At 33.1% G+C, this 25,633-nt stretch overlaps 1 protein-coding gene across 1 annotated transcript in view; it reads right to left on the reverse strand.

Moving 5' to 3' along the window:
- Positions 1,013 to 25,633, reverse strand: part of GABRG1 (gamma-aminobutyric acid type A receptor gamma1 subunit) — an 87,200-nt gene continuing 62,579 nt past the window's right edge. The window contains exons 4-9 of the mRNA XM_005681572.3: positions 21,687 to 21,907; positions 20,747 to 20,829; positions 18,754 to 18,891; positions 18,479 to 18,631; positions 13,913 to 14,124; positions 1,013 to 3,760 (exon numbers count right to left, since the gene is read on the reverse strand). Coding sequence (XP_005681629.1) covers positions 3,491 to 3,760; positions 13,913 to 14,124; positions 18,479 to 18,631; positions 18,754 to 18,891; positions 20,747 to 20,829; positions 21,687 to 21,907 — 1,077 coding nt within the window. The 3' untranslated portion in view covers positions 1,013 to 3,490. The remainder of the gene's footprint in view (positions 3,761 to 13,912; positions 14,125 to 18,478; positions 18,632 to 18,753; positions 18,892 to 20,746; positions 20,830 to 21,686; positions 21,908 to 25,633) is intronic.

Raw genomic sequence — 25,633 nt, forward strand, 5'->3', positions numbered from 1 at the left:
CAGTTATGGGCCCTTGATGTGGGAGCTCTGTCAATCATTTTTAATTTTGAATCCTTGGAAAGGATGTAGCTCTCAATATGGGTCTTGTCATTAAGCTGAAATTTAAGATAATTTTATGATTAAATTTACTATCAGAATATGGGAACACACTAAAGGGGGAAAAAACCCTCGGTGTTGTTTCTATATTTACCCACATTTATTGTGAAAAGTGAAATGTTAGTCGCTCAGTCATATCTGACTCTGTGACCCCATCAACCGTAGGCCACCAGTTTCCTATGTCCATGGAATACTCCAGGCAAGAATACTGAAGTGGGTTCAGTATATTTCAGTATACTGAAATAGTGAAGCTATTCCCTTATCCAGGGGGTCTTCCCAACCCCTGCCTGCAATGAGGAATGAACCTGAGTCTACCTCATTGCAGGCAGATTCTTAACCATCTAAGCCACCTGCTGCTGCTGCTAAGTTGCTTCAGTCGCGTCCAACTCTGTGCGACCCCATAGACGGCAGCCCACCAGGCTCTGCCGTCCCTGGGATTCTCCTGGCAAGAATACTGGAGTGTGTTGCCATTTCCTTCTCCCCATACTTATCGTACTTTAACCTAAAGTTAATAAGTTTTAAAAACTCCTTAATGAAATCTATATCTTTAAAATATAATGTATCCCATGAATTGTCTAATTTCTGCTTACATTAACACCTTCTATGTAGCTAGATTTACTCTTGAATTATGCTCTTTCCCTACTGAATTCTCAGAAAATCTAAGTTCTTTATTTTTTTCAGAAATGACTTGAAATTTTAGGAATTTTATTTCAATTAAGTCTATGAAATTCAAAAATAGATAAAATATTTTCATGCACTCATAAATCCAAGAGAATAAAATCATGCTAGTCACGATTTTCCTTTTCAATACTTCTAGATCCTGGTAACATATTTAGAGGATAGTGCTATGTGAATTAACACTTCTCCAAATTATTTTAAGTCCCTCTGGTCCAATTATCCTTTCTCTATCTATATCTTTTTTTTTTTTTTTTGGTATATGTTATTTGGTGTATATTTAAGCAGTCAGAAAACACAAGTACCAGTGAATCTAATAAAATCAAGATGGAACTCACCTGGAGAAAGAGGAGGAATTTTTTTTTTTTAAGAATTCTTTCTTAAGATAATAAAACTAATACTTGAAAGAAGAGAGAAACAGGGATTAGACTGCATTTCCTTTTAAAGTAAGATCTATTTGATTTCTTATAAAAATAATCTAATTGCATCTTCTTTTCACTCTCATTTTTAGAACGAATAAAATTTGTACACACTTCCTCTTCTGATCTGCATGTTTAAATAGGACTGTTCAGAATACCACTGGCTTTGAAAACAAATCACATGTCTTAATGGTATATACAATGAATGTATGTAGAAAAACATCTGTCATATTTTTATCTAACTTTTATCATATTTTATTTTCTCTTATTCACAATGTGAAATTGTTAATAGTAAAGTTGAGTTAATGCAACACAGTGAGAAAAGCAAAGTTGTTCAAATTAATTTTTAAGAATTTTGAAGTATGGTCACGCTCAGATAGACTTGAAAGAATACCAGAATTAAAACTACCCCATGATAATGAGCAGGCCGGAGCTTAAAACATGGAAATACCCATAATACATTTTAGTGAAATGATTTATTCTTCATTGATACTTCATTTTTCATTTATCTTTAAATGAATGTTTACTTTAAGAATATCCGTCAATATGCAATGTTATAAAAATGAAAGCATAAGCACTTTGTAAGTGAATATATACATGGCCAAAGTTTAATTTGGCTCTCCATTCAAAAAAAGCAGTGTCGGTGGATATTTGGGCAATATCACTTAATTCATTATTACTTTTCCCCAAGATTTATAAGCAAAGTGAAAAAATTCAGATGTAGGTTGTTGATGCAAAATGAAATATACTAGACTGAAAAAACCCCTATATATTCTAAAAACCTAAGTAATACCATGCCAGAGCATACTCATGTATTCACTAACCACGTGGTGTCAAGTGCACAAGGGACAGCTTCCTCCACATACCATAAGATGGGTCAGGACCATAAAACTCTTTGTCCTGATAGTTGCTGTTGACAATGGAAACAATTTTTAAAGGCTACCCTCAAGATCACCCTGGTGATTTTCCAAATGATTAGGTGATGGTGAATGAATAGGGAGTTCTTATAAATAATTGATATGCCAAACTAGTTATAGGAATATAATAATTAAAGCCTGAGTTTAACTCGCCTCTTAACAAAACAGACATTCGGAAGCTATTAACCAACAGGCTCTAAACTATAGTAAGATTATTTTTGTTCCTGTCTCTCAGAATCGAGAGTTCCATACACTCATTTTCATTAGAGGTACCTCTAACAGAATTTCACCTTTAATATAATTTCTGTGCCTGCTCACATTTTCTAAAGAAGAGAATGTCATTACAATTTATAACAAACTCATAAACCTGACCAAGTTGAAATTTAGGAACTGGAAAAGACGATATGCAACACAGGCCTGAAACTGTGTTTCCAGACTATTACTGGTCTGAAAAATGTTAATAGCATGTACTTAAGACAATATCCTCAAATTGAATTTCATATCAATTTGCTGGATAATATTCTTTAGCCCCATGAGTAAATACAAGCCCTGTTCCTCAATGTTTGTTGTTGTTGTTAATTTAAGGAATATAACACTTTTGTATAAGGGTAAGAAAAAGTCATTTAATTTTAAGCTTGGTAGATCTAAACATTTCAGTATTATTCTCTTTGTTCTTCATAAATGCTATGAAACAGAGAAAAAAATGTATTTAAGTGTCTTTGATAGTTTCCATCCTAGTTTGTAAGCCACCAAACCTAAATATTTCATCAGGAAATGAACTAGATTAAAGATAAGCTAAAAACTGGCTTTTTCTTCTTTAAAAAAAAAATATTTTTAAATTAATTTGTTAGGAGGAGTAAAGCTTCTTAGAAATCAACCCAATGAAATCATGGTTTAATGTTTTCAACTAGTTCTATTCCAAACAAAGCATAAAAAGAAAAAGAAAAAAAAATCAAATTAATATTTTCTAGGCAAAAACAGATTACACAGTATTAGGCATTAGATTAGGCTACCATTATAAACAATTGGTTAAATTTAAATAAAATTTGTAATAAATTATTCCATCTTTAAAATATGAATCACAGAACTCATAAATTCAAACTCCTAACAGAATATATGCAAAAATAAAAAAAATAAAGTACAAATATGCAATACTATTTTAATAGGCTGAATTTTGCAATAATCTGTTTTATATAAAGTACATTTAACTGAAAGCTGCTACTTTATTTACCTATGAAAGCCATAAAATAGTTAAAATAACTATTCACATTTAAACCATTGGTTTCTCTCCATTTTGAATTCAAACTTCATGCAATATTGAAGGACAGTAGATGATGTTGGATTTAGTCAGACTTCTTTTTCATTTTTCCTAGTAAGTAGGATTTATAAGTAAAGATAGCCAACCCAATAAACCAGATTGAACAGGGCAAAAGCTGTTGGGAAAAATATTCGAGAATAGGAATCAATTTTGGCAATGCGTATGTGTATCCTCCCTTCCCTCCACGATCCTGTTCTGCAGTCTTCAAAGCAACAGAAGAAGCTGGCACAATCTTTGCCCTCCAAACACTGGTAGCCATAATCATCTTCTCCTTGTGGCAGAGAAAGGCTATTCATTGGAATCAGAGTGGATCCAGGATGGAGTCCAGAGGACATCTGAGTAAGATAATAAATGAATGTTGAGGAGAAAATAGCATAAAAAAGATCAATTTGTCCCTGCAAGGCAAACTCTAGGAGTGATATGCAGTTTAAAAAAAAAAAAAATTGCATTTTTCAAAAATCAAACAAATATTCAATCCTAACATCTTTTTTTAGGCTATAATTTACTTTGTAGTATGCTGCTGCTGCTAAGTCACTTCAGTTGTATCTGACTCTGTGTGGCCCCATAAACGCAGCCCACCAGGCTCCCCTATCCCTGGGATTCTCCAGGCAAGAACACTGGAGTGGGTTGCCATTTCCTTCTCCAATGCATAAAAGTGAAAAGTGAAAGGGAAATTGCTCAGTCGTGTCTGACTCTTCGCAACCCCATGGACTGCAGCCTACCAGGCTCCGCCGTCCATGGGATTTTCCAGGCAAGAGTGCTATACAAATATTATTTTATATTCCAAAGATTTTGAAGGAAAAAGACACTAAAAAATGAAATATATTTTTATACCTTTAAAAAGATGATCTACTAAATTATTGTTGACCATGAATCTAATTCTAAAATGAGGATAAACTATATTTTCTATGATATATTACAGTAAAACATTTACAATACTATAAACACCAGTTGGTTTGCTGTGGTTATATTCTGTATTATATTTTAGTCATAATGAGAACAAATAATAAAGATTGACAAGTTCGTATTAATTTTCTTATCACTTAATACCTAAATAGTATATGTTCCAATGTTAATCAGAGTGAAAGTGGTTAAAATAAAAGATTGTTAATATATGATTTTGATAAAGCAAAAAATTTTAAGAAGGTGTAAATGAATAAAAAATCTTTGAGGTCTGGAGTTGTGGATAAGCATGAAGCATTGTGTTTGGGAGAAAGAACATGCAGGAGTTAAAAACTCAGCTTGGAAACAACTGATATTCAAAATTTTGCTCATTTTACCAAAATTTGTCTCATTCCAGTCCTCCCCATAGCTGGGGAAGAATTACATTAATGAACGCTTAAATAAAATGGCAAGTAAATTATGAATGAAAATTGCCATCTTTAGCAACCCTTATTCTTCAGGACATCCACATATTTCAGGGGTTATTTTAGATGTGAATCTCACAATATAATATAATCAATGGTTTTATTTTGTAAACACTGAATACAATGCTGAAATTATAATAATTGTTTTATCATGATTTTAAATTCTAATGAAAATATTTATAAAAGTTTTTCATCCTAAATTCTGAAATAAATCTCAAAACTATGAAAATTAAACACTGTATGAGAAAGATTTAGAAAATCAAGCACAAAAATGAGAATTTCAAAACATTTGGACCTATATTCAAACCCACTTTATTTCTAAAATAAACAGAGAATCTGAACCAATAAATATTAAACATTCAGTAGATGCAAAAAGCAAATAATCACAGTTAATGATGTTTTAAAAAGATAAATCCATCACACAAGGTATACTATCCATATTAGAAACAAATTGTGCAGCTCAAAGATAAACAATGCCCTAAAAATAAATAAAACTGACTGGACCTGTGCACATGTATCATGAAAAACGGAGGCAATATATTATTATATGTTAACGATGATCTTCTGAGACTGATACTCAGGTTTACTTGACTAGACTCCTAAATTTTAGTGGAGCACTAACATGTACAAAATTGAGATAAATGTGTATTAATTTTCTTATCACTTGATACTTAAATAGCATATGCTCCAATGTTAATCAGAGTGAAAGTGGTTAAAATATAAGATTGTTAGTATGCAATTTCAAGGCTATAAGACATAAAACACATTCCCTTTATCACTCAGAACTGCCATAAATGGAGACAGTGTGTTTGTTGGAAGATATCAATTTTGTATGAGAAGGATGATCAAACATAAAAGTGCACAAAAATGGAGGAAAACTTGCAAATGTTTCACTTAAAATATGAACCAATCCCTGGTGGCCAAAATCATGGAGAACATCTATCACAGGGACACTTTAGATTGATGGTTTTCTAGTTTCCTGCTATCTCCCTCAAAATGCCACTAACCATAAACTGAAACTATACTTCATTGAATGATGAACATGACTTGAAGTGAATTTTGTATGTGCTAAGAAAAATAATTAAAGAATTGATATAGTATCAGTAAAATAAAATATTTGTGATATACAAATTTGTAATCTGGAACCACTGAAATATGAATTGGAAAAATATAAACATTACAAACTTTATTTATCTGAAGTACAACTGCATAGCCTATCTTATAATGTCTCAAATAAAGATCCTGATGTCCACCCAAAATAACAAACATTGAGAAAATAAAATAGACCTGTTTAAATAATATAAACAAAACAACAATCAAATAGAATTTTCTTCTACTTCAAATGATGTAGTTTTGAGAATATACCATCTTTTTGTTATTTCAAAGAAATCACTAAGAATATAGCTAAACTTAACATTTTGAGAAATCAATTCCATTCTATTAAAGATACATATGTATCTGGTTATATACTAAATACTCTATTACTTATAGTTTAATCATATAGTTAATATACAAAATATACTTTAAGCACCAAGGCCAATACTTACTATTCAGATCATATACTACTACCATTAATAATATTCAGTATTAGCAATTAACAGACATTGTAGACATTATTAGGTCATGTTATTGATATTATAAAATATTGACTAGTATCACTACTATTAATTTTTCATCAAAAAGTTATACATGAGTATACTTAGTTAATTAGTCAAAATTTCAAATATTATGAAACTATATTAGTGTTAAAATAGATATGAGGTAGATTTTTGTCATTCTAAGTTATCAATCTTGGTACTTCAAGAATATAGAAGTTAATGTAAATAATTATCAGAGGAAAGTAAAAAAATAGAAAGTTAAAAAAACAAATAAACCTAATTCTGAGGGTTGGGACCAAGGCTGATAAGCAGAGAATTGTATTTTCACTTGTACATTTATACATTATTTGATTTGTTCATTTGTTTCAATCATACACAAGTAAGTTTCTTACTGTATTTCAGATTTCACCAATATCAAATAATCATTCCTGGGAGCTTTGCCAAATACCATTATAGGAAAGAAAGTTTATAATTGGTGAAACTGTGTATTGATACAGCTTTTCATTACTTTTGTGCTCTAAAAGGTAGAGGATTGCTTATTCATAAAGATATGATATGTATTAGCTGAAGAATGGGCTGTGGGTTGGGTACTGTGGCCAAAACAAATACGCACACACAAAAATACCTTTCACATTGTATTTCCACTCTTATTCTAGTTACATTCTCAGTAATATATTATATCTTGAACTTTTGCAGTAGTCTTTATCTCCTTGCTTCTTTTGTAATTCAAAAGTATTCAATGCTACTTATAATTGTCTTTCAAAAATATAGAAACAAATATGCCATCTTTGAAAACATTCATAGTTTATCAGTGCTGACAGGGAAAAATCTGAATTTCTTAACATTGTGATGGAAACTTCAACATCTTGGCAATAAACAACTTTTCTATCCTCAACTTGCCTTAATTTCCTTCCTAAGATTCGTATTTTTAAACCAGCATTATCCATAAGTTTCTACTAGTTACATGTGGCTATTAACCACTTGAAATGTGACCACTGCTACTAAGATTTAAATGTTACATTTTTGGTTGATTTTAGTTAATTTAAATCAACCTAGCTAGTGGTTATTGCATTAGATAAACAGCTTGAGAAATACACCAGCCTACTTTTTATTCTTACATGTAAACCTCAACCTGGATTACATGGTTCCTTCTCTCAAATGTTCTTGCTAATTTGTTTTCCTGAAAACTGCAATTTATTCTTCAGAGAACTACTCCAATGATGTCATGCTTTCTTTGTCGTTTTCTCTATCAAATTCCCACTTGGAAGAATTAGTTTACATACATTTTAAATAAATTATTTACAGTGGAATGAGACAAGCCCACCCACTGCACTGTCACTCACAACGGTATAGCCTCTTCTCAACACTATGTGCTTGTTCGTGTTTCACAAACTATATTACATAATGTCTCAAGACTCCTTCTGTGCATGGGACAGCCCACTTAGTTCGGACTCTGTGGTGACTATCTCTATTTCATTGAAAACATCTTCAAACATGCTTAATTTATATCTGTCATAGAAAATATTTTGGGGCTGAAAAGATGTTTGAAACCAGTTATCTAACTTCTCCTTCCTTACAGTGTCTTTGTTTACTTTTGATTTTTACATTGGACTGTTATTTGTACTGTATTTCTTATCTTCTGTTTATACTTCTATTTCATTTTTCCACAACTAGATTTACAGAGCCCTGAAAGCAGAGAACACATTCTGTCATTATTCTCTTCATAGTGTCTTGTCCATTCTTAGTCACTCAGTCGTGTCCAACTCTATGCAACTCCATGGACTGTAGCCCACAAGGCTTCTCTGTCCATGGAATTCTCCAGGCAAGAATACTGAAGTGGGTAACCAACCATTCCCTTCTCCAGAGGATCTTCCTGACCCAGGGATCTAACTTGGGTTTCCTGCACAGCAGCGCAATTCTTACTTCAGAGCCACTAGGGAAGCCCATCTTGTCCACTGTTGGTGAAATAAACTTCAAACATTTAACATTTCTACCAACTGAGAGATTACAAATAAGAAGGTTCCATCCTCAAACGGCTATGCTGCTGCTGCTGCTAAGTCGCTTCAGTCGTGTCCGACTCTGTGCGACCCCATAGACAGCAGCCCACCAGGCTCCCCCGTCCCTGGAATTCTCCAGGCAAGAACACTGGAGTGGACTGTCATTTCCTTCCCAGCCTCCTAATATAGGTATAAAATAGTTTTCTGGTATTTTTATCATCAAACGGCTGAATATTTGAGTTTTAAAATGAATGACTCTTTATTTGGATTGTTTATTACTATTGCTTTTCTGATATCTTTACCTCTTTCATAGGGGATCTTGAGTTTATAATTCAATATATTTAGTATACTAGATTTAACTGAAAATAGATATTGATACAAACATACCTGAATCGTATTCTCAATGAATAGAAATAAAATCCTATTAATATATATTCAGTTCAGATGCTCAGTCCTGTATGACTCTTTGTGACTCCAGGGACTACAGCAGGCCAGGCTTCCCTACCATCACCAGCTCCTAGACCTTGCTCAAACTCATGTTCATCCAGTCAGTGATGCCACCCAATCATCTCATCCTTTGTTGTCCCCTTCTCCTCCTGCCTCCAATTTTTCTCAGCATCAGGGTCTTTTCAAATGAGTCAGTTCTTCGCATCAGGTGGCCAAAGTATTGGAGTTTCAGCTTCAACAGTCCTTTCAAAAAATATTCAGGACTGATTTCCTCTAGGAGTAACTGGTTGCATCTCTTTTCAGTCCAAGGGACTGTCAAGAGTCAACACAATAGTTACAAAGCATCAATTCTTTGGTGCTCAGCTTTCTTTATAGTCCAACTCTCCCATCTATACATGACTACTGGAAAAACCACAGCACTGACCAGACAGACCTTTGTCAGCAGAGTAATGTATCTGCTTTTTAATATGCTGTCTAGGTTCGTCATAGATTTTCTTCCATGAGCAAGTGTCTTTTAATTTCACGGCTGCAGTCACCATCTGCAGTGATTATGCCCAAAAAAATACAGTCTCCCACGGTTTCCATTGTTTCCCATCTATTTGCCATGGAGTGATGAGACTGGATGTCATGACCTTAGTTTTTTGAATGTTGAGTTTTAAGCCAGCTTTTTCACTCCCCTCTTTCACCAAGAGGCTCTTTAGTTCCTCTTCACTTTCTGACATAAGGATAGTGTCATTAGCCTATCTGAGATTATTGATATTTCTTCGGTGATCTTGATTCCTGCTTGTTTTTCATCCAGCCCAGCATTTTGCATGATGTATTCCACATATAAGTCAAATAAGAAGGGTGACAATATACAACCTTGATATACTCCTTTCCTGATTTGGAACCAGTCTGTGGTTCCATGTCCAGTTCTAACTATTGCTTCTTGACCTGCATACAGATTTCTCAGGAGGCAGTTCAGGTGGTCTGGTACTCCTATCTCTTTAAGAATTTTCCAGTTTGTTGTGATGGACACAGTCAAAGGCTTTGGTATAGTCAATAAAGCAAAAGTAGATGTTTCTTTGGAATTCTCTTGCTTTTTCAGTGACCCAGTGGATGTTGGCAATTTGATCTCTGGTTCCTCTGACTTTTCTAAAATCAGCTTGAACATCTGGAAGTTGGGTTCACATACTGTTGAAGCCTGGCTTGGAGAATTTTGAGCACTAGTTTGCTAGCAAGTGAGATGAGTGCAATCATGCAGTAGTCTGAACATTCTTTGGTATTGCCCTTCTTTGGGACTGGAATGAAAACTGACCTTTCCCAGTCTTGTGGTCACTGCTGAATTTTCCAAATTTGTTGGCATATTGAGTGCAGCACTTTCAGAGCATCATCTTTTAGGATTTTAAATAGTTCAACTGGAATTCCATCATATCCACTAGCTTTCTTCGTAGTGATGATTCCCAAAGCCTATTTGACTTTGCATTCCAGGATGTCTGGCTCTAGGTGAGTGATCACACCATCATGGTTGTCTGGGTCTTGAAGATCTTTTCTGAGTAATTCTTTTGTGTATTCTTGTCACCTCTTCTTAATATCTTCTTCTTCTGTTAGGTACATGCCATTTCTATCCTTTATTGAGCCCATCTTTGCATGAAATGTTCCCTTGGTAGCTCTAATTTTCTTGAAGAGATCTCTAGTCTTTCCCATTCTATTGTTTTCCTCTATTTCTTTGCATTGATTATTAAGCAAGGCTTTCTAATCTCTCCTTGCTATTCTCTGGAACTCTGCATTCAAATGGGTATATCTTTCCTTTTTTCCTTTTCCTTTAGCGTCTCTTCTTTTCTCAGCTATGGTAATAAAGACCAAGTCAAAATGGCACTGACATTCACAATTAAAGATAAAGAAGAAAAAAATAAAGAAATACAGACATAAGAAAATGATAGAAGGACAAAAGGAAGGATGAAATGATAGGAGGAAGGAAGGAAGGTGGGAGATGCAGTAAGAGAAACAGAGAAGAGGTCCATTGTATAATACCACATGGAGAATAAGGCAGAAAACATTTTTATTAACTTATATTTTTCTTAGAGCGGTCATTGAAGCTAAAAATCTATTGTGTTCAAGTATCATCTCTTTCTCCTGGAAGAGGGCATGGCAACCCACTCCAGTATTCTTGCCTGGAGAGTCCATGGACAGAGGAGCCTGGACAGCTACAGTCCATAGGGTTGCAAAGAGTCGGACACAACTGAAGCAACCTAGTACTTATGCATGCATCATCTCTTCCTAAGTAAAATAAATTGAACTTTTCAGGGATTCTCAGCTAAGCAGTCAAAGAGATCTCAAGAACACCCTTAAGTATCATTTAAATAGACACATTGACCTTTCAATGACTCCAGGCAAAATCTTTGGTCCTGGCCCATTGCCATAAATAATTTGGTGAAGGAAAGGAAATGCTTGGTTTTAAACTATTCACAATTTGGGGCCTACAAAATAAAGTAGAATGTTGGCAGAACAGAGACATAGAGAATGAGAAAGGAAGATAAACTCACAAACTACTGAAACAGGTGTAAAGGGAATGTGCTGCAAGATTTCTGGGTCTAGGCTTGCATTTGATTCTCCTGGCTGGAACAGAAGAAAAACACAGATTCCGCAAAGCCCTTAAATAGAACATTTTGAGACAACAGCAAACAGAGCTATCTATTCTTCATAAGAGTGTGTTCTGATTTACCTGATTACCGAGACCATATGGTTGAACACTGAACTAGGCAGGGAGTCAGCTTTGATTAGTGATCCAGTTTTTCACTTAAAGTGTCAGTTAGTATTGAAAGAGCTAATGAAGCATGTAACTGAACAGAAAGAAGATACTATAGAGTTTTATTTTAGATAGCTCTAAATATATTTCTTCTCTAGGTAGTCAATTAAATGTTTAATTTAACTTTTCAATATTTATAATTTAGTGCTTTTAAGCACTCATTTATTTTTTATTCCTTACTTTTTCAGCTTTAGTATTTTGCTTCTAGGGCTTGGTGATATATTGTAAATATTAAACATATAGATAATTTTTTCTTAAATAGCTATTCTAGAACAGTACCTAGAACCTGGGTGTCCTTAATAAATATTTGATGAATGAACAATTATATGAACATCATAATTTTAAAGCTTGCACTCCAGTGTTTCAGCTTCCTGAGTGAGGCATCTGGTAAGGTGGTTGAGAGCACATGACCTGGAGTCAAACTGATTATCTGTAGTCCTACAATAGCCTTAGACAATATTAGTATCTATATCACATATTCTTAGAATGAAATTCTAGAATCCATGTGAGACTGTACATTGTTATTCTAAAATGTCAATTATTTTTATTTTAAACATTCTCATTCACACCCTTATTTATTCACACACTCATTTATTCACTGTTCAGAAATAAAATTGTCAAAGTAGTAACTGAACATAGCTGTGGATGAGTAAATGATGAAATGGAAAATCCAGAGAGGATGCTTGGCTTGGAGTAAAGGAAGAAAGTAGAAAACCTGTGTTTTTCGTTACTTAAAAAAATAGCAAATGGGTATTAAACTTGAAACATTGCCTCCTGATGCTTTGTCCATTCAGAGGCCACACTAAATCTTATTAATAAGCTAAAATGACATCAACTTGAGAGAATCACAGGCTAATTCTACCACGTAAATTCTGAAACATGTACCACCAACAATGTGTTCTTCTTCCTTGGAATATTGTGGAAATCTGGAAGCAAATACATAAGGCTTTGGTCCTTGGAGTACAACATAATATAATTTTAAAGTATGGAAAAATTATATAAACAAACTGATGAAAAATGAGGGACAGGAGAAAAATCATTATATCCTAGAACTTACAAATTTAGCACATAACCTGAAAAATCCCATGCTTCGTTATGTTATCTGCTATGGTAGGTTTGGGCTTCCCAGGTGTTGCTAGTGGTAAAGAACCCATCCACCAAAGCATGAGACACAAGAGACTGGGGTTCAATCCCTGGGTCAGGAAGATACCCTGGAGGAAGATCCCCACTCCAGTATTCTTGCCTGGAGAATCCTATGGACAGAGGAGCCTGGCTGGCTACAGTCCATACGGTTGCAAAGGGGCAGACACCACTGAAGCAACTTAGCACACACGCACGTATGGTAAGTTTACAAGCTTGCCACTCATGCATAATTGTTTTATATAGTTTTCAAGTATATTGTTATTATGGAACAAATCTGCTTGGAGAACATTTAGTGAAATTAGCAATGAAGTGTCTTATTTTTCAGAATCTTTTAAGAACAGACAACATAAAGGAAGGGTTACAAGCTTGACCTCTGGCACCAAAAACAACCTGGGTTTGAGTCTTGTATTCTTCACTTTCTAAGGTTGTCCTTGTGCAAAGTATTTAGTAGGTGCCTATGAGCATAAATGAAATCATGCATGTAAAATAGAGGAGTTCCTGGTACACTCAGTAAAAGTTAAGTATTACTTTAAGGTTGTTATAATGCCATTATAAAAAGAAATTATAGTTAGTCATCCAATACTGAAGTATTTTAGAGTCAGTAGAATTAATTCTAATTTACCAACCTGATGTTTTATAAGTTAAGGTAGACATATGCCTAGGAAGGGGGAGTAAGAGAGTACAACTGTATCGGTACAAAAGCCAAACAGATATCTTTTCTATGACATAGAAAGCTGCATCTTTCAAACACAGTTGAATACCAACATTAAAGAGGGATATTAATCTCTAAAAATTAGGTTTGTGGGACAACCATATTAAAAATTAAAATCCTATCACAAAAATAGATTCAAACAGAGAGCTTAAATGAGGAGTTTTCTAGGGCAAAGAATTTACTACTTATGGAAAACTTCACAGCATAATAACCACTCTTTGCAGAGGTGATTCAAAAGTACTTTCTAGGGAAAAAATATAAGTATACTTCTGGTAGTGGGAAATATTAGGTACTCAGTTTCATTTTAGTATTTTTTATCTTTTGTCAGGGTACCTCTAGCATTTATATCAGTCTAAGGAAATATAACATGAGAACTCAAAAGAGTGTCTCCAACAGTAAGTTGTTGTTTATAGAGATAATTTTTTTTTAACATACCGAGGTCTTGATTTTTGGCTTTTTTTCTCTAGTAGTCTTAACTTTTTTGTTGCTGGTAAAATAATGCAAGGTGCCATACTCCATCAAAGCTGCAAAAACAAAAATGAAACAAACAGAAACAAAGAGATCCATCGCAGTCACGTAAGAAACCTTAGGTAAGGACTTCCTGGCAATTGTACTCAGAGTTGTCATAGTCAGCACTGTTGTGATACCTGTGGAGGGAGGGAAGGAAAATAGATGATGAAAATGACCTTAGACCATTTTTATTCTTCCATTTGATATGGCAATATTGTTTGCATACATAAACCATGGAAACAAAAGAAGATGCTTATTCATGATTTATAGGGGGAAAAAATCTGGTAACCGTAGCTACATTGTGTTCAGTGTGTTCTCTGTATAACTTTTAATCATGTAAATTCTCTGGACTGCAAATAGGTAACTCCCCATACCTGTCCTTGCCTTCTTCCAGAATAAGAGACTATTCAATTTTTAGCTGGCCTGTGCCTGCCTGGAAGTACACATTTATTTGCCAGCTTCCTTTAGCTATGTGTGGCCACAGGCTGAAATGTAGCCAAGAAGAATCAAGTCAAGGGTGTAAACAAAGACCAAAAGATGTCCTTAGACATTAGAGAGATAGGAAATGCCTTTCTTTTCCTCTTTCTCAATTGATTTCTGCTGGAATATGATGGCCAGACCATCAGAAGCCACGTTAGACCCCTGTCTAATTTAATCTACAGTGATTTAAGGTTTCCTGTCACACGCAGTTAAAATTAATCCAAACTGCCATAACATTTTTATAACTTGTATTAAACCTATTTTTTAGTCTCAGTAAAGAATATAGGCAAATGATATCAAGCGACTCTTTTTAAACGACAAGAGTAAATCATATTTTGAAGAACTCAACATATAAAATGAGGATGTCCCCCTGGACCCAAGCCCTGTGTATGGATCCCTGAGGCTGTCTATTTCTCTTTATCCACGGCCTTCTTGTGGTTCTCACCACTGCTCATTTTAGTCCCCCTTACAGATGCACAGGCTCTAGCTCTTCTTATCTAAACTACCTCAATTCTCATTCTTTGTCTCATGAAACAGAGCACCATTAGTGGAATTGTTTTCTCTCTAAGAAGTACTAATATAATACCAGATGAATCTTAATTTGGCCAGCTATTTACAGACTGGCAATATCTGAGTTGAAAAAAATAGCACCTCTTTTGCATGATGAAGTTAATAGCCAACTTTTCCCTTCATGTCTACATTAAAATACACCTTAAAAATAATTTCTTTCATATGCCCATCTTTTTATTTTTGTTATCACTTAGGATTGAAAAAAATTAAGGTTGATACAGTTATGATGGATTGGAAGTTATGGAGACAAGTTCAAATTCTGACACTCTCACCTATTAATTCTATGACCTCAGGGAAGTTTCTTAACTCATCTGTGTCCCTCAGCTAAAAAATTGACACAGAAATATAATATATTTTGTTTAATATATTTATAAAAAATGTACTTACTTCACTTGGGTTTAAAGTAGATGTAAAATCTTTCTTCCCTTCTAATACTAGATTTTAAATCTATAATTTCCCCCTCTAAGCAAGGCTTTAGCTACATTTTACAAATATTTATATGCTAATTTCTTACTAAAATTCAATTTGAAATGTTTTCTAATTTCCCTTATTTAACCCAGGGGTTATCTGAAAGATCATTTTTAAAAATTCCAAATAAATGAGGCAATTATTAACCTATGAAAAGTTTTATTAATTTTCATTTACTTTCATTTTGTTCAGAAAATATATTCTGGAAAATTTTAGGCTTTTGAATGTTGTTGATACCTTGGTTAATGTTTTGTATGCGTTTGAACATGCTGTATATTCTGTAGTTAGGTACAGTGTTTTATAAATATCAATCAGGTAAAGTAGGTTGATAATTTCATTTAAATTTTATACATCTTAATTGATTTTTCCATGTAGTTATTCTGTAAATGAAAAAGAAAGGGTATTAAAATGTCCAATTATTATTGTAGATTTTCTATATTTCTCTCATTTTTCCTGACAGTTTTTGCTTCAATTATTTTTAACCCAAAATTATAATTAAAGGATTTTCATATAGTAAGTGTGAAATAATCCTAGAGACTACTACTCTTCTCTCTTCCTTGCTTAGCACATTATTTTTTGTAATTTATTAAATCATAACATTCTTATGGTCAAAGGTAGATTTCCCAAGGTACCGTTGCTTCCATTATTATGTCTCATTCAAAGTAGATTGATTTCATTATCAGTGATAAAATTAAATTTCACTTGACTAAAATACTATTACATATCTATTTCATGAAGTAAGGAAAACTATAGTAGAACTTAGCTTCTAGACATTTACCTATTTTTTTTAGTATTTATTATCACAGAGTTTAGCTTAAAAATAATATTGTGGATTTCCTATTAAAATATCTCTGAGTTCATAAGAAAACATTTAGAACACCAGATAAATATCCAACAGAGACTTCATTAGGTCTCTGCCACCTCAGAGAGGACTAGTCTGACGCCACAAGATAACACAGCAAATGAGTATCGACCCACATACCTTGTCATTCTCTAGCCATTTACTTTTATTTTTCTTTATAGCTGTTATTACTCACTGACATTTTATTATATGCTTTATACATGTGTACATCACCTGTATACCCCACTAAAACATAAATGTTTCCTGTTTTAACATGAACATTAGCACTTTATAACATATGTTCACTGTTAACACTGCAGCACCTAGAACACTACGTATTTCACATAAAGCAGTTTAAAAATTTTGTTAAAATGCAATGTTGAATAAATGAGCTGAGGAAATTGTCATTCAGTGACGTATATATGCATGTATGCATATATAATTTTTAAAATATCCTTGCTCCTCCAACTACACAGGATCCACAATTTTAAGAGATATCTTCTAAGTAGACTTGACTATGGCTTATGTTTATAGTTGATACCATAACATTATAAAATATGAATTCATGGAAAAATACAATTCCACAATTGTCTATTCTCTTTGACATTATGGCATAGGCTTTTGGCTTTGTAGAAACCTAAAGGTATAAAAAAATCCATCCAAATTATCTTTGGGAAAATAATGTTTATTTATTTATTTTTTTCCTTGATTTCATATTTTTAATGTAAGTTTCTTCATAACAAAATATAATCCTTGTTCCCAAATGCATAATAACTGTATTATCTTAAGAAATTTAATTTTAAAATTGAATTTTGTAAATTCTCAATGTTGTTCATTTCACAGCGTTTTTATCACATATCTGCTGATCTTTTCTCATTTTGGTGCCTATCTAATGGCTTTTCATTTCAGATAATTTAAAAATAACATATAATATTTATTATACTCAGTTGTTGTTGCTTAGCTGCTGTCATGTCCCTACTCTTTGTGATCCTGTGGACTATAGCCCAACAGGATCCTCTGTCCATGGCATTTTCCAGGCAAGAATACTTAGAGTATCATACAAAAAGAATCTAAAGTAATTTATTTACCTTGTAACACAAAATAATTTGAAATAATTATAGAAACAACATTCAGATATGAATTTATTGTCCCCAGCTGCATCCATACCTCTCTTTAGACCCTCTGGGAGTTGCAGTTCCAAGTACAGAACTAGGTACTTCCTGTTTTATCTTCCTACTTTTATGTGATTTGAATTTTACAAATTTTTTTACTATTTACTAAATGGAGTTATTTACCAGCTACAATAGAACCACAGGAAAATCTCTTTATTTTTGAAAATAGAAACTGTGCCAACTTTTTTTATGTTTTTAAGACACGCTTGTCAGTAGTGAGATTCATGTACTATACTGATGTGGGGAAGTAATCAATTAATCAATAATTTATCTTTGTATATCTATATTATAAGAGTTTAGGTTATCATTTTCTTTTAAACAAATGTATAGTAATTAGGCACATTTTCTTATGCCTAATTACTGATTACACTGATTATTACAACAGAATGCCAATGAAAGAAAGGAAAAGTTTCTTTTATCAAGTACTAACTACAAATTACCCTTTTAATCAATGTTATTATACAGGCAATTCTCAAAAGTTCACAGAATAATAACACATTTTATAGATAACAGAAGCCCAGAAACTTCTTGTCCCTGTCCTTTGGAACAATTGAATATTCATTAGTACCATTGTAAGAGCAGGGGATTTCAAAGCCTTCTAAATACACGCTAGTCAATAAACACTGCCTATTAGTGATTCAGCTAAAAAATAAACTCCTGATAAAAAGTATTGACAATACTGACCACATTTAAGATGTTTGGATTCTGTATGATTTTCATGCATTAATTCTTATTTAGCCCCTATCCTTCCCTTGACCTCCATTAAAAACATTTCTGAGATTTCCATCTCTTTACAATTCCATTTCCCACTTGTTTACATATATTCACTTCAACATCACACTGCACTAGAGTATCTGTCCATTTTTGTCTATAGTTAGAGGAATATTTCTAATATATTAAACTATAAACTTTTAGCATATTAAAAGTTGCATGACACTATAGCATAAGATTACATCATACCCAATGATGTTCTTGCAGGTACTGCATCTTTATTGATCCAAAAAGATACCCAAGAAAGTACAACTGTCAGAATACATGGAATGTACGTCTGAATAGTGAAATATCCCATTCGTCTGCTCAAGTCAAAGAAAATTGTCATGATAATATAGTCCCCTGGAAGAAAAAAAAATATTTTAGCTATAAAATACAAATAAGTATAGGATTTTAAGCCATAGATTTAAATACAAATGCCACTTGATGCTCGCATTAGTCATTGATTTGTGTTCCTTTCTTACCAGAGATTGTGTGAGAGATTTCAGTTGTGTTCCGTAAACCTACAAATGCAAACTGATATAATCTCCAGTATTTAGGATCAGCTACTTCTACAGAAGGCTTTTTCCACTTATACTCAATTTCATTTTTAGGGTATCCATCTAGGTAAAAATTAAAATTAAAAATATATATATTAGCAGATCCAAATCTGTTACTGTTGCATTACCGACATTATTAAAAGACAAATGTTTGGAAATTCTTTTTTCACTTTTATATGTTAATATAGAAAAATACTGCATAAAATTGGTGAGTATAGTATAAAGATAATCCTAATGATTAAATAATGATAGTCCATGCTAATTACATTTAAATCAAGAAATAAAATCTTGCTAGCATTTAAGAAAAACCATGCATCCACTCCAATAACATATTTCCCTGTTCAGCCAGACGTAACCACTGACCTGATTTATATAATAATCCTCCCCTTATGATTTTGATTATATATATTTTTGATAAGCAGTTCTGAAAAATATAGTTTAGGTTCTTTTTGAACTCTGCTTGATTTTTGCCATGCTGGATATATTATTTTATATCTTATTTATTTTAATATAGTATTTATAACCATCATTTATGCTATTTTATGTAGCAGTAGTAAATTTGTTCTGTTGTAAAGATGTGCCAAAATTATTCATCCATTTTACTGTGTCCACACTTGTAATCTTTCCTGTTGGCTATTACTAACACTGCAGTTTACAATATTATTGTACATGTCTCACAAAACACATATATGCAAAAGTCTCTCTGGTATAAATACTTAGACATGAAATAGCTGGGTTGGGGATTACGTATACTTCCCACTTTATGAAATAGTGCCAATCTCTTTTCCATAGAGAATATATTAACCTCATCTCTCATCAGGCAGAGTTTGAAAATGCATGTTGATCCATGTTTTCATCAAAGTTTATGTGGACAGGCTTCTTTATTTTCACTGTAGAGTGTTTTATTTTTTTCCTGAATATGAATAAAATCTAGAACAAATTTCACATGCTTATTAAATTTTTGAGTTTATCCTTTGGATCATTGCTCATTCAATTGTCCATTATTTTACTGGTTTTTTTTTGTTGTTGTTGTTTTTTCCCTATCTTTTCTTGGTCTGAATTCTTATATATGTTCTGGATACTAGACCTTTGTCAGTTATTTGTGTTGAAAACATCTACCTTCTCTATAGCTATCTAGAATGGAAATGCATTCTTTTAAAAAACACATGCTTTTATTTTTGCTACAAGTCCTAGAAATACACAAGGGTATTTTGGACCAAGTTAAGGAAATTTGGGAAAATCCAAGTTGGGTGGGCTTCTGATGCTGATTTAGACCTTAGTCAAACAACACAGTGAGCTAGTTACTTAACCACTCTAAATTTCATGATTTCGAGTCTTAAAATGGGAACTATAATGACATCTTCTAAATATATTTATTTAGAAATATATTTATTTCTCACTAGAAATTTATCTTTGTTTCATTCATTTTTTTTGAATGAAATAAACATTTCTTCCTTGACTTTTCCAACTAATTAAAGTCTTCTTAAATATTTGCTATTTACGTGGTAAAATTCTTCACCAGACCAATTAAATATATTTTCAAATATAATGTAATAAACTTAAATCTGGCCTCCTGGAAGATGAATAAAATTTCAATCAACTTTTTATCCATGGCAGTGTAAAAATATTTGAATACAAATCTATCTTCAGTAGTCCTTTAGTTAATCAAAATAGGAAGAGGATACAGATAGAATGAATATTTGTAAATAATAAGATTATATATTAAATATACATTTATTATCACTTTTTAAAGTAAGAAATAAATGTTATTTATAAATTTATCTAAGACAGTTAAACATAATTTAAACTTCTGTTAATTGTATAAATCATGGTTTATCTGACATAATTTTACATTTTTTAATAAAAAGGATCATAGACTATAAAATTCTATTAAAATATCAAGCATTTTATCACTTACAACTTGAAAACTCCAATGGACATGAATGTTCATCCATAGGAAAGTTATGAAGCTGAAGGTAACATTCTGCATTAATTGTCAGTCTATTTAGATGGAAAAATAGATATTAAATAATGAGAAATAATTTCAGGCATTAAAAATATTTTCTTTAATTTTAAAACATAATTTTGTCCTACAATAATGGACTGTGATACAATATAAAATAATATTAATTCTGAAGTCTCAAAACTTAAGTAGTAATATTATAACATTCATAAATGATTAATAAAATTGTGACATTTGTCTCTCCAGCCAACTAACTTGCCTCAATTAGCCCAAGTGTGGTTTCTGTGTTTGTGATTAAAATTTTATACTTCAGAATCTCAACAAACACACAGGCGTACATACACAGGCAAATTAACAGAGTGTATTCAGTTAAGTATGGTAATTTTTTTCTTTGGATCATAAACACCTTCCCATTAATGGGATGATTTATAATGAGTCAATATGTTTAAGACAATGAATTAAATAAACCTGAATCTTACCTACCAACCCTCATTTAATCCTCTGTTAGGGATGTTTTACTATACCACTGAAAATCAGAGTATTTTAAAGTATTATAGCAGGGTGGACTCCTAAAGAAAATCTTTGTCGATCATTTGCCTTATAGGTTTAAAAATATAGTATTTATGCCACAGCCTTTTCTGCTTCAAAACAGGGAAATCAAGGAGTTTTTCCTCTTTGCTTTCAGTCCTATTCACTTACTGGTAACACCAAGCTTAAACAAGTGTTTCTACAATATTTCACCTTTTTAAATTTTAGTGTATAAAAGAAGCTTCATATTGATTACTTTGCAACTGTGAAAAAGGGACATTTATGAGTTTCAAATATTAATATGTAAACTAAATTAGAGCAACTACAAGTGTTTTTTTTTTTTTCTAAAAAAAATACACAGTAATACCTTAGAGTATATAGAACTCGTCCATCATTCCATATTCGAAGAAGACGGTTAGGAGTTGTTATCCAATGAGCATCAGATTTTCTTGAGTTTCTGAAGAAAGTATCAGGAATCCAAATTTTCCCAACCATATTACTGTTAAGCATGAGCACTTTCATGGTACTATTGAATTTTAGACGACTATCAAACCAGGTTTGGGCAAAAATTATATCTATTGTGTATTCCTAAGAGATAAAAAGAGAGTAATGATTCATGATAGTAAAGCTTCTATTTTAGAAGCTTTTAGCTTCTCTTCAGACGTTTGAATTTTTATATTTTAAAATTTCTGCAAGTAAATAGCACTTGAACTCAATCTTTTTAGAAAAGTGTATGCCATTATCATAACCTTTCTTTTCCATTGTTTACCTGAGTCATGTAAAATAAAATCCAAGATTTCTAGCAATAACTGCTGTCCAGTGTCACTTCACATACTTTATGTAAATTGTATTCAACATTTTATAATATGGTTATTAATATAAAGGTCAATCACTTTCATGTTAACAACTATATAACAATTTTGTGGTATTTATGAGTGATTAAGTCACACAAAAAGGCACAAACTAAAATATCAAAATTCAAGCACTCACCAAATTATCTAACAGCCATCAAATTATCCTTTGTCCAGAAAACTAATTTCAGTCATTTAGATTCAAATGTTTTAAAGCAAACACACACAGAGAAACCCCATTTTTCCCTCTCTCTCTTTCACACACACACACACACACACACACACACACAAACTCCATTAAGTACTTATAATATGCTAAGTATTGTGTTGAGTTCTGTAAGTATCAAAAAGTGAGAGAGAGAGAAATAGAGTTTTGCATGTATCAGGGCTTCCCTGATAGCCCAGTTGGTAAAGAATCCACCTACAATGCAGGAGACCCTGGTTCAATTCCTGGGTCAGGAAGATCCGCTGCAGAAGGTATAGGCTACCCACTCCAGTATTCTTGGGTTTCCCTTGTGGCTCAGCTGGTTTAAGAATCCACCTGCAATGGGGAAGACATGGGTTCTGATCCCTGGGTTGGGAAGATCCTTTGGAGAAGGGAAAGGCTTCACACTCCCGTATTCTGGCCTGGAGAATACCATGGACTGTATAGTCCATGGGGTTGGAAACAGTCAGACACGACTGAGCGACTTTGACTTGTAAGTATCATGTCATTAAATCCTTACTGCAGCCCTATGACGGAGAAGGCAATGGCACCCCACTCCAGTACTCTTGCCTGGAAAATCCCATGGATGGAGGAGCCTGGTTGGCTGCAGTCCATGGGGTCGCTAAGAGTCGGACACGACTGAGCGACTTCACTTTCACTTTTCACTTCCATGCATTGGAGAAGGAAATGGCAACCCACTCCAGCATTCCTGCCTGGAGAATCCCAGGGATGGGGGAGCCTGGTGGGCTGCCGTCTATGGGGTCGCACAGAGTCGGACATGACTGAAGTGACTTAGCAGCACAGCCCTTTGAAATAAGTACTACTATAATATTTATTTTAAGGAATGTTTATCAATAGAGACATAAAATAATTCTCCCTACATCATAGAGTAGATGATATGAAAACTGAGGCATTGTTAAATTGAATCCCAAATCCACATACATAGCAACCACATATAATGGTCATCATAGTGAGGCCTGATGGGTGCCATAATTAGAGAAAAGCCTCTGTTCATATTCAGAAAGACTATAAATAGGAAATTTCATGGTTATGAGAGAATTCTTAGAAGTAGGTGCTTAAGTATAACCTGCCTTTGTATCCTGACAGTTATGCCTACCATATTATAAAAGTAAAAAATAATTTGATAAAATTAATGAATAAGAATGCATAACCAATGCTATTGAGAAAGGAAAATGAGCAAGTGTATGTATGTGTGAAACTTTGATGTTAGAAAGTTAGGAAAAGAGTAAACCGAAAAGTATGAAGTTTTACATGAGTCATTTGAAGTGGGAGAGATTACTTGCTCACTCTTGATGTAATGCTAGCTCTTATCCAAACTTCCCCAGAAAGAAGTATTTAATATAATAAATAGAAGTATAATTGAGAGTTTGACTAATGAAATAAAAATCTTTAAATGGTAGAGAGAACTGAAGAGCAGAAACTGCTTAAGATTAAGTAAGAGGCTAACATACCCCACCAGGATTATGGATTAGCAAAGATACATTAGTTGGTAGAAGAAAACTTAAGCTACTTAGTAGGTATATTGGCTGCAGTATTCCTAATGAAGAGGGCATTAAAAACGACACTTGAAAACTAGCTTGTATAGGGCCGGGAAACAGCCCAGCAAACAATTGTGGATCCTGCTTTTCAGCTGGCAGTTCCTTCTTTAGCAGACCTGTTTGTAACTGTGCTAATCACTGTTGGATGAGTTATGACTTCCAAAGGGTCAAATTTCCTCAAGCAGAGATTTTTGGGAAAATGAGATTTTTTTTCTGCTCACAATTCCCTCAATCTAGGTTCAAGAAGAGAAAGATACAGAGCATGTGTCTTGATAATCCATCCTTCCTAAACTTTTTGCAGAGGTTAATACTTCCAAGCTCTTTTAAATTACTAATCTTAATAAATGCTTCACTGAGATAAGAAGTTATTCAAGACTGTGCCATTTTATACATAATTGAAAAATCCCATTTTATTTGCTCATTTGTATTAGTGTAGTTTCAAGAAAACGATCAAACCCTGTTCTTGTACTTCATGTTCCTATTTACAGGTTATAATTATCTACATAATAACTAAGCAAAAGAAACATGAAAAGGAACTCCAGTCACTCAGAACAACAAGTAGAATAGCTTCTAGGATAAACATTTCAAGATGAGGAGCAGTGCATTTAGCATTTGAGATCATATGTACATTGTGAAACTTTGCCTCCTTGCAGTTAGCCCAGAAAATAGCATTAGTGGGTAAAGGTGAAGAAGTGAGCCATCGTCAATCAATCAAACTATAATTGATGAAAGTGAGTGTCATGCCCTTTTCCTACTTCACTGTCAGCTTGCAATTACATGCTGTGTCTAAAACTTAAATGCACAGGTTAACTATCTTTTTTTAGTAATGAAATTAACATCACACAAAATGCAGACCTAAATAATTAACTTAGGTGCATAATTACATCAAGAAATTGGGTTGATTTTCATCTGATGTTAGGAACCTGGCATTGATCTCTTCCTAAGCTATCGATCCACATGCCAAAAGGGTAAAATAGATCAGTGGTTACCAGTGAATCAGATACTAAGGCTATAAACATGTAGAGAAAAGGTACAAGTGTAGCTAATCACCAGAACAAATAGCTTTAGTGATGCAAGTTCATAGGATTCTTCCCAACTTTGCTCAATTATTATAAAACCACCAACTTCTTGATACTGCCACAAGATAAGAAAAAGACTTGGTATTCCTTTCTTCAAATGGAAAAGAAAAAATGGTTTTGCTTAAATCATTGAAGTCAGTCATCAATACACTGAGGGACATTATAACATAAATCCTGCATTCAGTTACCAACTGGGTTCTATTTTTATGTCTGTAAATTTAGATTGCCAAAAGTACATAATGCCACGTACATTCATCAAATAACTTTTTAACAAATATTTTTCAGTGTTCATGTTACTTCTTTATTGTTCTCAGTTTACAAAGATGAACCTGAAGTTTTTCTGTTATATATATTTACATAATAAAATTGGAAATTAATACTACTTAGGAGAGACAGAATTAAAAAGAAATAAAAACAAAAGATTATTTTCAGCTAGGAGAAATTAATAAAGACTTCATGACGGAAATTGTATTTAACCTGAATTGACTTTTAAACAGTTGCAAACTAACATTAGAGATTTTTGTCTCTAGAACAAAAGTTAATTATGCTGTCCAAGTTTAAATACTAACACAAACATAGAATCAGATAATTTCTGATATGTCAGTATGCTTCTAGAATAC

Source organism: Capra hircus, chromosome 6, assembly GCF_001704415.2.
Source record: "Capra hircus breed San Clemente chromosome 6, ASM170441v1, whole genome shotgun sequence".
In the NCBI taxonomy this organism is placed as follows: domain Eukaryota; kingdom Metazoa; phylum Chordata; class Mammalia; order Artiodactyla; family Bovidae; genus Capra; species Capra hircus.